This window comes from Hypomesus transpacificus, unplaced genomic scaffold (genome assembly GCF_021917145.1).
Source record: "Hypomesus transpacificus isolate Combined female unplaced genomic scaffold, fHypTra1 scaffold_61, whole genome shotgun sequence".
Taxonomy (NCBI): domain Eukaryota; kingdom Metazoa; phylum Chordata; class Actinopteri; order Osmeriformes; family Osmeridae; genus Hypomesus; species Hypomesus transpacificus.
This window is the reverse complement of record NW_025814034.1, coordinates 443,349-457,800: the sequence shown is the minus strand read 5'-3', so window position 1 is coordinate 457,800 and position 14,452 is coordinate 443,349. Positions and strand designations below refer to the sequence as shown.

The following is a 14,452-nucleotide window of genomic DNA, read 5'->3' as shown; positions in this document are numbered from 1 at the left end:
TTGTCTGAGTAGGTCTTATCACTTATTGGCTGCGTACACAAATACAGGGAAACTTGTCCTTAACTATAATCCTTTTCTCAATCCCAGTATCCCTCTGTCTCTTTATACTTATGTTTGTCCCTCTTTGAGATAACCTCTCCTTCTCTCGTGTTCTCTCTGCCTCTCGCTCTCGGCTTTGGTGCAGACCACCAGGCGAACACACACACACAGCACACACACACGCACACAGCACACACACACAGGGAAGCAGGATCGGTTGCTTTGCGAGCGCCCCACGGTGCCTAGGGACCCTCCGAACAGGTGTCATCCAAATGAGCCCGCCCGCTTCCCCGCGCCCGCGGCCAACCGGGCGAACGAGACTTCCTGTCTCGCCGCTCCGCCCCCCGGGTTACTGGGAACACGGCGTCCCCCTCACCTCTGTTGGTCTGCGCGTGCCGCGCGGCAGCTTTCGGTAGCCCCCCTCCTCCTCCCCCCTACCCCCCCACCGCCCTTTCCCGCCGACTGCCGACAAAGCACGAGAGACAGGAGGAACGGAGGGATGATTTGGACGGGGCTTTAGCGCCGCGTACCTGTTAGCCTTGTCGGGTGTAAATTCGCCAGGGAGGGTTTAAACGGGGGGGGGGGGGGGGGGGGGGGGGGGGGGGGGGGCAGTGGGGGGGGGGATTGGTTAGCCGGCCGGCCCACAGTAGGATCCTGGGGGAGTTCTGTATCTGCCGTCAGGATCAATCCATCTGTAATGAACATATTTGACCCCGGGCGCCCCTTTCCGTTTCCTGCGCCGAGCTATCTCTCCTCCACCTCGCGCGCTCACCTCACACTCGCAACGTCACGGCGGCGTTCCGGTGACTATACTCTTCGCAACCACGCGCGCACACCAACGGACGGACGCACACACACTTTTGGTTTGACATTTCGGTAAGATTCAATCTTCTCGTCTGAGTCCCAAGTCTGAAGCGTGCTACTTATCTTAACCATCGCAGTCCAGGCAGATTGCTGGCAGGCTTGGGTCAGCCACTATGCGTAATCTCATCGTCCAATAAGTGGGATGCACTTCGTAATGAAAGTGATGGATCGGTCCTGTAGTGCTTTCTAGGGACCGACTGTGATGCGAATCAAATGCACCTCGCTGCCTTTCAAATAATTTCAATTTAATCTTGTGTCATCGGCCCAGGACCGAGAGAAGGGGGAGGAAGGGGAAGAGAGAAGGAGGAGAAGGAGGGAGGGTGAGCGGGGTGGAGAAGGAGGGAGGAGGGAGAGACAACAATGAGCGATAACAAGGAGAGAGAAGGAGGAAAGGGGACAAGGGAAGAAGGAGAGGAGGGACAGACGAGAGTGACGGGTGACGGAAGAGGAGAATGAGGAGGCAAAAGAGGCCTGTGTGTGTGTGGGGGTGTGTGTGGGTGTGTGTGTGTGTGTGTGTACATATATACTATCCAGTCTATCTATAGGACAGTAACTATAGGGTAGCAATACACTCTATAGCTTCTGTATGTCCAACTCCAGACACAGAGAGACAGTTAATGCAGGTTGTTGGAGCCGAGACATCCTGCTGGACTCCGCACGATGCTCTCTCTCACACACACACACACACAAGCATAAAAGAAACTCATTTATGTCACGCAATGAATCTTGGCGACCCAATTACATAGTGTGGGGCGCCACACACTGGGCTCAAACACACACACAAACACACACAAACACACACAAACACGCCCATAAGCATCCACATAATAAGACACATATACAGTGTGCTCTCTGATAGTGTCCCACACATCATACACATGTGACACACGCACACACACACACACACACACACACACACAGTTTGCCATCTCGGCAGTGCCTTAGTCCCAGGTGGGCCATCGGACGGGGAGACAGAGAGCTGAGGAACAGTCACACAGGGACCACATCCACCAGAAAATGGATACGCGCAAATTTGCACATTTCTCATTATAAGAACTGTGTCACCCGGATAGGCAAACAATGTCTAGAACACCTGCCATAGTTCTGGAACTCTCTCCGTCTGCCATCTGTCTCTAGGGAGACCGGGGGTTGGATGGGTGGGGGGGGGGGGCGTGTATGTAAAGTACATTCTGTCTTCTGCCCGCAGTGGTAATCACCTCCCACTCCCCCCCCCCCCACCCCTCTCTCCACCGGAGTTGGAATATACATACTGTGTTTTTGTCTGAAAATACCTGAGCTGCATGAGAGCCCACCCGTATGTTCACACACACACACACATATAAAGTGGTGCAGACACCACACGCGCAAACACGTCCAGGCGAAAGCTTACACACAAACGGTGGGGGATGTTGGGTGTGTGTGTGTGGGTGTGGGGGGGGGGGGGGGGGCGAGGGGGGGGGGCATGAGTGCCTACAGGTGCCTCTGCGTGGAAAAAGATTCCGCAGATACGGTCGTCTCTGCCAAGTGCTTATCCAGCGACGCCGGGCAATTAGTCCTGGGCCTCACGGCGCTCAACTGTCTTAATGGCTCGCCTCTCTCTCTCTCTCTCTCTCTCTCTCTCTCTCTCTCTCTCTCTCTCTCTGTCTCTCTATCTCTCTCTCTGTCTCTCTCTCTCTCTGTCAGGCGTTGGTTAGCATGTGCGTATGGCCCTGTATTGGCACAGTGGGCGTTTATGTGTGCTCAGATGACGCGGCGCTTTTGTCGTCGGGGGGGTGTGGGGGGGGGGGGGGTGGGCGTGTTTACGAAACTTCCCGACGACAGTGAGGTTCTGTGAACAGCGAGAAGTCAGCTCGCTCCGTAACCGGGGTGCCGGTCTCGTGTTTTCGGGGGGGGGGGGGGGGGGGATTCCAGATGGGCAGAGTTCTTCAGGGTTGTGTTTTTAAGGAGGTGGTCTTTTTGGATATGTGGTTTGTCTCTCATCCATCCTCGAGCCCCCTAGTCAGAACGGATGGAAGTGGACGAGAAGGAGGACAAAGGAGAGAATGTGGTGGAGAGGGAGAGGAGAAGAGAGGAAAGGGGAGAAGAGAGAGGAGCCGAAGGGAGGGGAAAAGAGCCAGAGAAAGTCTACATTTCATGTTTTGGGGGATATAAAAACCCAAGCATAGCAGTGTTTCTCATAGCTTCAGGGGTTCCTGAAGTGTCAGGCTGGGTTATGTACTTGTGTGTGTGTGTGTGCAGCAACTGCGTGTGTATGTCTATTTGCGCCCGGGTGGGAACGTGCATGTGCGTGCTTGCTTGTGTGTGTGTCTGTGTGTGCACTCGGTGTCACAGGGAGTTAGTGATCCAAAACAGCCTTGGGAAGCCTCCCATCACAGTAGATATACGTACCCCCCCAGGACCCCCAGGCGTAGGCCCTCAAGGCCAGGGGCTACATTTATGCACCCCCACCACCACCACCCTCAGGGCACTTGGGAAGGAAATATGTTGAGATGGGCTCCTTCAAGAAGAATTCCTCCCTGTTGCTGTCCAACAAAGAAAAAAACAACCAAATAGATAAAAACGGAGGTAAACAAACTGCAAGGTTAAAGGTTACTCACAGAGATTAATACATGAGGGTAAAGCATGTGTGTGTGTGTGTGTGTGTGTAATTGTGTTCACAGGCTCACTACTGTACAGTAGTACTGATTTCCTGCGGTTACGCCAACAATTCCCTTTTGAGCTGGATGACAGTGCACTACATTGTCCCTGAATGGGTTGTCTTTAGCATAAACCTTTTGTCCCCCACCTCCACACGTACATACACACACACACTTTATCACCCCCCCCACCCGCCCACACACACACACACACAGCATACACACACCACACACCACACACGCTCCCCAGGCTACAGATATGTCATGCAACATATCAGCATGTCACGCCTGCTAGCGCTTTACATGCAGCAGATAACCGGAGCAGTGAGGGATGGACAGGACAAATGAAAGAATAAACGAGATACTGTTGCGAGAGAGAGAGAGAGAGAGAGAGAGAGAGAGAGCAGTTGTCATTTAGACAAACAGATGAGACTGTGGAAGCGCTACTGTCATTTATTCGTTTACCCAGAGCCAGCAAAGCGAAAGCCATCCCTCGCTTTCCAGAAAGAATGACATGAGATTGGAAAAAATTATATATATATAGACACACATTATATATCTATAAAACATCTGTTTTTTGTCTATTCTGTGTGTGTGTGTGTCGTGATCATGAAACTGTAGCAGCCCGTCCCGTGTGTATTGATAAGACAAGAACGTGTTTCATGTAATGCTGGGTATTATAGATATTAACTCTGGCTCTGTTAAAAGTGGCCACACACACACACACACACATCCAGACATCCATCCAGAATCCATGTACCCAGACGCGCAGTATGAAAGCTGTCGGACAAACGACACTTTGAGATTCTCACGTTGTCTGGAGTTGCTGGAACAACCGTACCTTCTCGAGGAAGGAAAGGAGTAGAGACCAGACAAGGCCAAGGACAATATCTCTCTGAAAGTGAGATCCAGCTGAGCTCTCCTCCCCAGCCAGGGAACAGTCGTTCAGGGTCCAGTGACCTCAGCCTACCTCCTCATGTTCCGTCGCGGACCCGCAATCTTCAGACACGGCCACATCACAAAACACCCCGAGCTTACATCCCGGAACTAAAAATAAACACGCGTACAGAAAGGTTCAAAACACCCCCCATTTGAATCTGACAGGGAACAGCGGTCTTGGTTGGATTCTCCTTTGAAAAGTGAAAGGTGTCGGCTCTCTTTCAGGCAAACTAGGCCGGGGTTCTCCGGGCCAATCCTTTCATTCAGATGGAGGTGAAGAGGAGAGGGGGCTGTGCGACTAGACAGGGTCCCGCGGAAAAGAAAGAGAAAGGGATAAAAGACGAGAGAGAGAGCGAGAGAGAGAGAGAGAGAGAGCGAGAGAGAGAGCGAGAGAGAGAGCGAGAGAGAGAGCGAGAGAGAGAGAGAGAGAGAGAGAGAGAGAGAGCGAGAAGGTCTTTCCATTCAGAGTCTCTCTTTCTGTACTTGTCTCTCTCTCCATCTCTGTTGTAGCACCTACAATACAAGACCCAGGTGGGTGTCTGCGTACATCTGTTCGTGTGTCTCTGTGTGTGTGTGTGTGTGTGTGTGTGTCTCAGCTCTCTGAAGCCAAGCTGTACAGTAAGCTATGGTTATCTTCAAAGGGGAGTGGATGATAAGGGTTTAGATAGATGTGCCCCCCCCCCCTCCCCCTTTGAGAGAGAGGACCATGCAGGCGGCATACAAAGTGATTGCTTGACCCAAAAGAAAACTTCTCCAGGCTGACTGATGTCTGAGGAGCCTTCGCCCCCCCCCCCCCCCCCCCAAACCCACCACCATCCACCTCCCTGTCTGGCTCATCACCCCTCAACCCCCCCCCCAAAAAAGAGACGCTTTATCTTCTTTTTTTGGGGGGGGGGGGGGGGGGGGGGCCTGGTCCGTCTCAGAGGATAGGCATTGAGGAGCTGAAGACTCAGGGCTGGGTTTATTTTGTTGTGTCACAGCTATGCATCCACACAGACACACCCAAACCAACCCACTCCTGCACCCCTCTTCCCTTCCCTCCCTCCCTCCTTCCTTCCCTCCCTCCTTCCTTCCTTCCTTCCTTCCTTCCTTCCTTCCTTCCTTCCCTCCCTCCCTCCCTCCCTCCCTCCTTCCTTCCTTCCTTCCTTCCTTCCCTCCCTCCCTCCCTCCCTCCCTCCCTCCTTCCTTCCTTCCCTCCCTCCCTCCCTCCATCCCTCCCTCCCTCTCCCCCCCCGTACCCCTCCCCTCGGCTCTCTGATGATCTCTGATGGTCTCGGGAGCGGCGAGCAGAGCATAGTCCTGCTTTTGTGTGAAGGCGCGCGCGTGCGTGAGCGCGTGGCGTCTAGGAGGGAGGCGTGCCCGGGCCTCTCGTGTCGGGGTCAGCAGGGCTTGACCTCTTTAGAATGGCCCTCTCCTCCTGGCGCGGAAACGGCCCCTTGTAAATCACACGCTAATCATGTCAGCATCACGAAGGTAGCACTCCTCCAAAGTCAAGGCCACTGTCATGACCATCCTCCTCAGCCAGGAGAGTGTGTGTGTGTGTGGGTGTGTGTGTATGTGTGCGTGTGTGTTTGTGTGTGTGTGTTGAAGAGCCTGACCCCTGGGTTTATTGTAAGTTGTGCGACATAAATACTCCTTAAGCGAATCAGAGACCCATCCATGAGCACCTTTCCATGCAGTCTCCCGCACACATACACACACACACACACACACACATTCACACCTTTGATGGAGAGAGTGAGAAGCCAGGGTAAGTAGCCTTGGGTGTTTTTGATTCAATTCTATTTTGTGAGGGGCAAACTCATTCTACATCATAATGTCACAAGCAATATCTCAACTGCCAATGTGATGGACACCCTCGTCATCGATTTACTGCAATCCCGCCAGTACTTAAATAAACAATGACTTACTGAACCAAGACTTATTAAGGCTTCAAAGAATGGCAAGTCATCTCATGAACCGAAGCGTTGCGTCCCCACATTGTCACGAAGACCTGTATGTGTGTGCATGTGCAAGCATGTTTGCGTGTGTAAAAAAAAAACACACACACATTATCTGGAGTGTTACAGTAGCTGTGTTTATCTGCCTCTCTTGTTGCAGCTAATCTGCTCACAGCTCTCTCTCATCTCTGAGAGCCCCATCAAGGCCTGAGCCAGGTCTGATAGCTCGCTATTGATCCTCATGTATGGATTACTCTGCTGTTCAGAGATTATGCTTGCATACGAGGACTAAAGGACGTCGACTTGCGTAAATACGTGTTGTGGATGTAGGAGCAAAAAGGCTCCCAATCTGTTTCTTTGATGGCGTGATTCTCTGCTTTGTTGCAGAATCTGTTTGAATGTGCTGCGAAAGTCAAATCTCACCCGCTCTTTCCCTCTTTTCCCTCACTTTTGTTCTTTCCTCGCTCTGCTCATTCTCTTTCTTTCTCTTTCTTTTTCTTCTGCTCTGTTTCTTTCTTTCTGTATTTGTCTCCTTTTCCTCCTCTGTCTTCCTTTCTCTATCTCTTCCTTTCTTTCTTCCTTACTCTCTCTGTGTCTCCCTCTCGCTCTATCTCTCCCTTTGTCTGCCTCTTCTCTCTCTCTTCCTTCCTTTTTCTCATTCTCTCTCTCTCTCTCTCTCTCTCTCTCTCTCTCTCTCTCTCTCTGTGTCTCTTGCTCCCCTCTCTGTGTCTCTCTCTCTGTCTCTTGCTCTCTCTCCCCTCTCTGTGTCTCTCTCTCTCTGTCTCTTGCTCTCTCTCCCCTCTCTCTCTCTCTCTCTCTCTCTCTCTCTCTCTCTCTCTCTCTCTCTCTCTCTCTGTCTCTTGCTCTCTCTCCCCTCTCTGTGTCTCTCTCTCTGTCTCTTGCTCTCTCTCCCCTCTCTGTGTCTCTCTCTCTGTCTCTTGCTCTCTCTCCCCTCTCTCTCTCTCTCTCTGTCTCTCTCTCAGCTCTGAGGGATAACAGGATTGAGCTGGTGCGTGCCTCCTGGCAGGAGCTGACCATCAGCGTCAGTGACGTGGCGCTGAGCGATGAGGGCATGTACACCTGCTCTCTGTTCACCATGCCCGTCAGGACCGCCAAAGCCTACCTCACTGTCCTGGGTGAGTGAAACACACACACACACATACACACACACGTGCGCGCTCGAGGCAAGCACACACCCAGGCCACGGTGTGACCCTCTATGTGCAGCCTGTGTCTAGCTAGCCAACAGGTGTTACAGTAATAACAATTTTCTCTCAAAAGTGGACACGCCTCGTCAGCACGCGCGCACACACACGCACACAGCCCTCCACTCCGCCTCTCATCCCCACGAGCGCTGTTTGTGTCGAAAATCCGCCACCCGCGCAAATATTGTTTCATTTCCTGGACGCCGAGTTAATTATGTAGCCAATTAGTTTGTGCTAATGTTTTCGGATCTGACAAGCCTGGCTGCGGCCATTAACGGGGTCCTCTCTATGTCAACAAGCGCGCCCCGCATCCGAAACCCTGATAGACACGACGCTTTGCGACCGCGTCAGGAACAAAGCGCAATAGAACGAGCAGACACAACGACGGAGAGGCAGGGAGAGGAAAACAGAGCGAGAGCGATTTAATGAACACGTAAAAAAAAAAAACGAAAATGATCCCGTGATGGCATCGCGGGATAATTAAAGAAATGTATCCTGCCTAATTAAAAAGATAACCCGCTGAAACGCCACGCCCGCTCGGCGCCGGCGACATCGCGTCGGTCGCTACACGATCGGTCGAGAGATTGCAGGCCGCCGTCGTGGAGACGCGCCGATAAAACACGTGCTCAGGAATGGAGAGAGAGCTGCCGGCACACAGGCTCGCGGTGAACAAAGCGTTCGCGGCCTTCGAAGCGTACGGGGGTATTTGACTGTGAGGTATGCACGCCGATGGAAATCCACGGCTCATTCTTCCAGATGGATTTGCCATCGATTTCCGTACACGAACACACACACACACACCACTGAACACTCGATCAGAAGAAGGCCTCCCACGATATACCTCGGCCTCACATATTAAACGCCCAGTTTCACACGCCTATGCACATGTCACATACATACCTCACACACACACACACACCATGGGTGTAGAGGATCTTTAAGCGTGGTCATTACCCTCAGGTGAAGAGCTGGGAACCCAGTCCCTGGGAGAGAGCGCCATGTTATCGATCAGGCAGACCTATCAATCAATCACTCTCGCACACGCTCATTGGTCATTGACCTTGCCAAGCGACACTGTGGGTGCACACTCGGAGGACTCATTAGAAGGTGATTAGAGCGGGAAGACTGATAGGCATCTACACAGATCCATCCAGCAGTCTCCCGCTGCTTGAGTTCACAGGCATCCAGAACACGCTGACGCAAGAGTTAATTCAGGTACACAAACACACAAACACGCACGCCACAACCTTCTCCCCCGGAAGGGCTTATCGGCGATCTTGTTTTTCTCAAAACTTTTGGGGAAACTTTTTACATCCAACTATTTAATTACTCTAAAATAGGATTGACTTCATTGACTCAATTTATTACAAATGGCTTAGATTACTAAAAGAGTTTGATATCATCGTTTTCCACAAAAGTATTCATATTCATTGGGTGTACAGTGTACAGGAAAGTTCCTCAAATACTGTCTGGGTACATCTGATATGGAATTTGCTAAACACTGAATCTGTTTCTGTGTGTGTGTGTCATCATTGGCGCTCCACGTTCTTGCGTGTGTGTGTGTGTGTGCGCCCGTCATTCCCCTCCCGTCCTGCAGGGGTGCCAGAGAAGCCTGAGATCGACGGGATGACCAAGCCGGCCCTAGAAGGAGAGCAGATCACCCTGACCTGCATCACCCAGGGCAGCAAGCCCGCCGCCGACCTGCGCTGGTTCAGGAACGAGGAGGAGATCAAAGGTACCCGTGGCCTCCTAAAGAGGGTGGAGGAGGGGTGGAGGACGGGATGGAGGTGCGGGGGGGGGGGGGGGGTAGGTGTTCCAAGTGGGGGAGCAATGATGGTTCCCACAACAGTATGGATGGTTGGGTTGCATACGTGGTCACCACAGGTCAATGTATTTTTAGGGGCCCCATGGATTATTGATTTTTCGAGGGCCCAAAAATGTCCGCCGCCGAATGGCTGCATATTTCCATCGCTTATCTCATCTTCCATCTGCTATCCATCTCTTCCCCTGTCCTCTCTTTTCTCTGTCTCTCTCTCATCTAATTTTCGACCTCTCACTCGTCATGCCCTTTGTCTTTCTCATATATCTCTTTTCCCTCACTCGGTCTCTTTTATACTCATGACAGTGTCACGTGGCGCTAATGCGAGATCCCTGTGTGGTTTATATGAACCGTCTTTGTTCATCGGGCTAGCGACGTCGTCGTTTCCTGGTGACCTTGTCTCCTCTGCCTCATTGTTGCTCCAAAACGGAAATATGTTCAAATCTGTGAAAAGACAAGTCAACTGAGCAGTAACCTGAGAAAGATTTTTCTGGAACAGTTTCTTGCATACTAAGTCAGCCAACCAGTCAGCCAGCCAGCCAGCCACCCATCTATCCAGTCAGCCAACCCACCAGGCAGGCTCAGAACACAGTTGTTCTAAAAATAAGATGTGTTCTCATTAGCAGGGAGAGACAGAGAAAGAGAGGGATAGAGACAGAGATAGATAAAGGGAGGGGGAGAGACTACCCCTGCGGTCTCAGATGGGCAGGCCCACTGAGAGGCAGGCTGACTGGCTAAGAACCAGCTGGATCTTTCTAGAAACTCCCAGACTGAGCTCCACAGCTGAGGACAGTTCTCTGGGGCTGGCTCCCAGGTGGGGGGGCGCATCCCTCAGATCCCTCCCTGATAACTACCTGGCTGCCTCTGTACCTAGTAATACCTGGCTGCCTTTGTACCTGGTAACTACCTGGCTGCCTCTGTACCTAGTAATACCTGGCTGCCTTTGTACCTGGTAACTACCTGGCTGCCTCTGTCCTTACCTGGCTGCCTCTGTCCTTACCTGGCTGCCTTTGTACCTGGTAAATACCTGGCTGCCTCTGTCCCTCCCTGGCTGCCTCTGTCCTTACCTGGCTGCCTCTGTCCTTACCTGGCTGCCTTTGTACCTGGTAAATACCTGGCTGCCTCTGTCCCTACCTGGCTGCCTTTGTACCTGGTAACTACCTGGCTGCCTCTGTCCTTACCTGGCTGCCTCTGTCCTTACCTGGCTGCCTTTGTACCTGGTAAATACCTGGCTGCCTCTGTCCCTCCCTGGCTGCCTCTGTCCTTACCTGGCTGCCTCTGTCCTTACCTGGCTGCCTTTGTACCTGGTAAATACCTGGCTGCCTCTGTCCCTACCTGGCTGCCTTTGTACCTGGTAAATACCTGGCTGCCTCTGTCCCTACCTGGCTGCCTCTGTCACTACCTGGCTGCCTCTGTCTCTGGTAACTACCTGGCTGCCTTTGTACCTGGTAAAAAAGGTTGGAGCCAGCTTGTCCATGGATGAACAACACATCACCATTATTCTTTCTCCTTCCGAGGGAATCAAAATCACGTCGACATGTAAAGGTTGTGTTTTTCCCTTTCTTTCTTTCTCTCTGTAAGTTCTTTCAATAGTCAGGTTTAAAGGTTTAGAGAGCAAATCAGATTAAGAGATATTGTCAGATTACTAGGTCGATTTTCATCCTACTTGGCAGACCACACTTGAACTCTCCCCCTCATCTCATTTAATCTCCTCTCCACCACCCCTTTCCAACCCTTCTCCTCTCTTTCCCTCCACACCCCACCCCAGCGCCCTCCTCCTCACCCCACCCAGTCCCTCCTGTCCTCTCTCTCGCTCGCTTCTACCAGATACCAGGGGGGTTCATGCCAGAGGCACAACGAATAAGACAGATCAACTCCAGATCAATGCAGGCTTTCTCTCTCGTCCTCTGACACTCCTCGACAGATGTGATTGTAATTGCTCCGTCCGGAGCTCAATTCAGCCGTGTCCTCTTCCGACTCGGCCCTCCTGACTGGTTCTGACTCAGTATGGATCCCAAATACCCTAGGTATTGACCCAGAGGTCCGGATTGTTAGGGGACGGAGAGAGGGGGGAATTAACTCTCACTCTCATTAACGCTAAGTACTTTTCTAGAACAAAGCCTTTCGTCACACCCCTGTGAGACTGTGAGTCACAGCAACGGAACCATAAATAGTTGACTTATTAGCAACCCCCTCCCCATCAACCCCACCTCGTACTTAAGTGAGTTCAACGTCTGCCTCGCGGTCTGCCCTAGGGCCTATTTATACGCCCTGGTGTCTGTCCCGTTCGTTAGGCGTGTCGTTTAAATCTGGTAGGGATACTGGCGTGAGGGTGTCACCATGTCATGTGTGAGGACCAGCAACACGGAGGGCTGACGGTGAGTAAAGTCTCGCGCGTTTGCCTTTCCCACCTCCTCCTTCTCGCTAATTGGCGCCGCGCGCTAGCGAGTGCGGCGCCGCGAGGTGTTCCGGGGTCAAAGCCGTTTCCTCGGGAACAGGAGCTGAAACCGCCGCTGGCACAGGAAGCGGAATACAATCAAATGGCGGCGGTGTTTCCCGCAAAGTATCAAACTGGGAATTCACAGTAAACACATGCCTTACACCGTAGCTAACAGTGGTCGTGTAGAATAGGCTTTGTGATCTTGTTTTCGGGATTCCATGTTTTTTTATCTTCTCAAATGACATACATACACACGAAGCGCACACACACAACCCACTGAGACAGGGAAGACTACACCCACACACACACCCCTCACTTGAGGCACCTATTGAGGATATTGCTTTCTGCCCCCCCTAGAGCTAGCAGCCAGCCTCTGTCATTTCCTACTATCATCAGTCTTCCTGTCCGCGGGAGAGCCGAGCGTTCATTTGGAGTCTGTCGGCACGCCGTGTGTGTTCTCAGCGCGGACGGTAGCCATAGCTACGCGCGGAGAGCGCGCGCCGAACGCGCACGGCGCCCACACCCCGCCAGCCGCGCACACTTCCCATTGGCGCGGTCCTTGCGTTCGACACAGTGCATGAGACGCCGGGAAATGGACTCAGCCGGGGCCTCTGGGTGAGGAGTGGTGTGTGTCAAAGGAGGGAGGTGGGGGGTTGGGGGCGGAGAGGCCGAGGGGGGGGGTGGGGGGGGTTATTATATATATGTTTGCCTGAAGCAAATCATCAACGAGCCACGCCCTGCACTTGGAAATAATGCTCCGTCTTCCGAAATCGCAGAATGACGGAAGATGTGGAGGGGAGTGTGTGTGTGTGTGTGGGAGGGGGGGGGGGGTTGAGTTGAGTGAGAGGGGGATGGGGAAGGCGGTGTGGAGGGGGTGAGAGAACGAGAATGTAGACTCTGTGGCGTGTGAAATGCCATAAGATTGTAGCGTTGCATGCTGGGAATAAGCGACAATAGCGACACATTGGTGAGGGATCTCAGGGAGCACGGTAGATTATATTATCACCAGATTCACTGGAGCACTCCATCTCTCCCATTCAATTGTGGTCCATGGAGATGGAAGCTGGTGCAAGTGTGTGTGCATGTGTGTGTGGGGGTGGAATGTGTGTGGAGTATCTGACCTCTATCCCCTGTGCGAGGGTTCTGGAGAGAGAGCGTGAGAGATGGACTAGGGTTGGAGATGCTATTGGGTCTGTGTGGGGATCGGAATCCAATATCCTGACTTCCTCTATCTCTCTCTCTTTCTCTCTCCCTCTCTCTCCCTCTCTTCTCTCTCTCTCTCTCTCTCTCTCTCTCTCCCTCTCTCTCCCTCTCTCTCTCTCTCTCTCTCTCTCTCTCTCTCTCTCTCTCTCTCTCTCTCTCTCTCTCTCTCCCTCTGTCTCTCTTTCTCTCCCTCTCTCTCACTCTCTCTCTCTCTCTCTCTCTCGTATAGATATATATTTCACACCCACCTCGTCTCTCTCTCTCTCACTCTCTCTTTTTTTTGTCCCTCAGATCCATTGTGTTCCCTCTACCTGTAATATGGACTGTATCTTCCCTCCACACACACACACACACACACACTGTAACCTACAGAGACCTCTACCAATATCACGGCGTGCGAGGGGGCCGTTCACACACCGCAGAGCGTAACGGGCGGGAGGGGGGAGGGGGTCGGGGCGGTCGCAAGGAGGAGAGGTGGGGGGAGTGTGTCTGGGGTTTGTGACGTGGAATGAATTCCGTAGCGTGATGTATCTGAGGTGGAAGCACAGGTACGGCTAAACGGGGGGGGGGGGGGGGGGGGGTCGCTCGGAAAGGCCTGGATCCAGCCGGAGTAAATGGAGGATTTAACGGCCACCTGCTCCACGGTCCGTCCCAGCTATTTTAGCCTGTTGTGGTCAATGGTCAGTCACTGTACTGGAAAGAATGGGATATAGGACAGTGCCTGTGTGTGTGTGTGTGCGTGTGTGTGTGTGTGCATGTGGGTGTGTGTTCCAGGGAACATTTACCGTCCATCTTTTATTCATGCCGTGTCACTGCGATGCGCGTGAACCATATGACAGTCAGTATGGCGGGGACGCAGTCACTCTTGCATTGTGTGTGTGTGTGTGTGTGTGTGTGTGTGTGTGTGTAAGTTGTCATGGAATAAACTTGTGTGTGTTCTCCAAGGACACTCATGTACATACACACACACACACCATATGTGTGTATTCTCCAACTTCTTTGGTGAAAGGCCGTGAGAGATGCTATAGCTCGTGTGGGTCACTGTGACATGGCCTGAATAAAATATGCACAGTAAATGTTTACTGGCAAACACACACACACACACAAATGGAGATAGACATCCTCAGTTTGGATGAGGCCTATGATTTGTATTTTCAGAAAATGATATCTAGATGCAGCTGTGCTGCTAACACACGCAGTTGGGTGTATGTATGGCGAGTCATAAATCGCCTCGAGTTTTGTTTACAATATGAGTTCCGGTGGGTTAGGCGCCTAGCTTCATTGTGATTACCTTCTCTAACGAATGCTCTGAAGGTATGTGTTGTATTGAATTGTTTAATTATTATTGTTCTCCTTGTACATAGCTAA

General features: G+C 52.2%; 1 protein-coding gene across 1 annotated transcript in view; it reads left to right on the top strand.

Moving 5' to 3' along the window:
- LOC124465873 (cell adhesion molecule 2-like) overlaps window positions 1-14,452 on the top strand; it is a 43,880-nt gene that overhangs the window by 6,517 nt on the left and 22,911 nt on the right. The window contains exons 2-3 of the mRNA XM_047017509.1: window positions 7,402-7,554; window positions 9,220-9,357. Of these exons, the coding sequence (XP_046873465.1) occupies window positions 7,402-7,554; window positions 9,220-9,357 (291 nt within the window). The remainder of the gene's footprint in view (window positions 1-7,401; window positions 7,555-9,219; window positions 9,358-14,452) is intronic.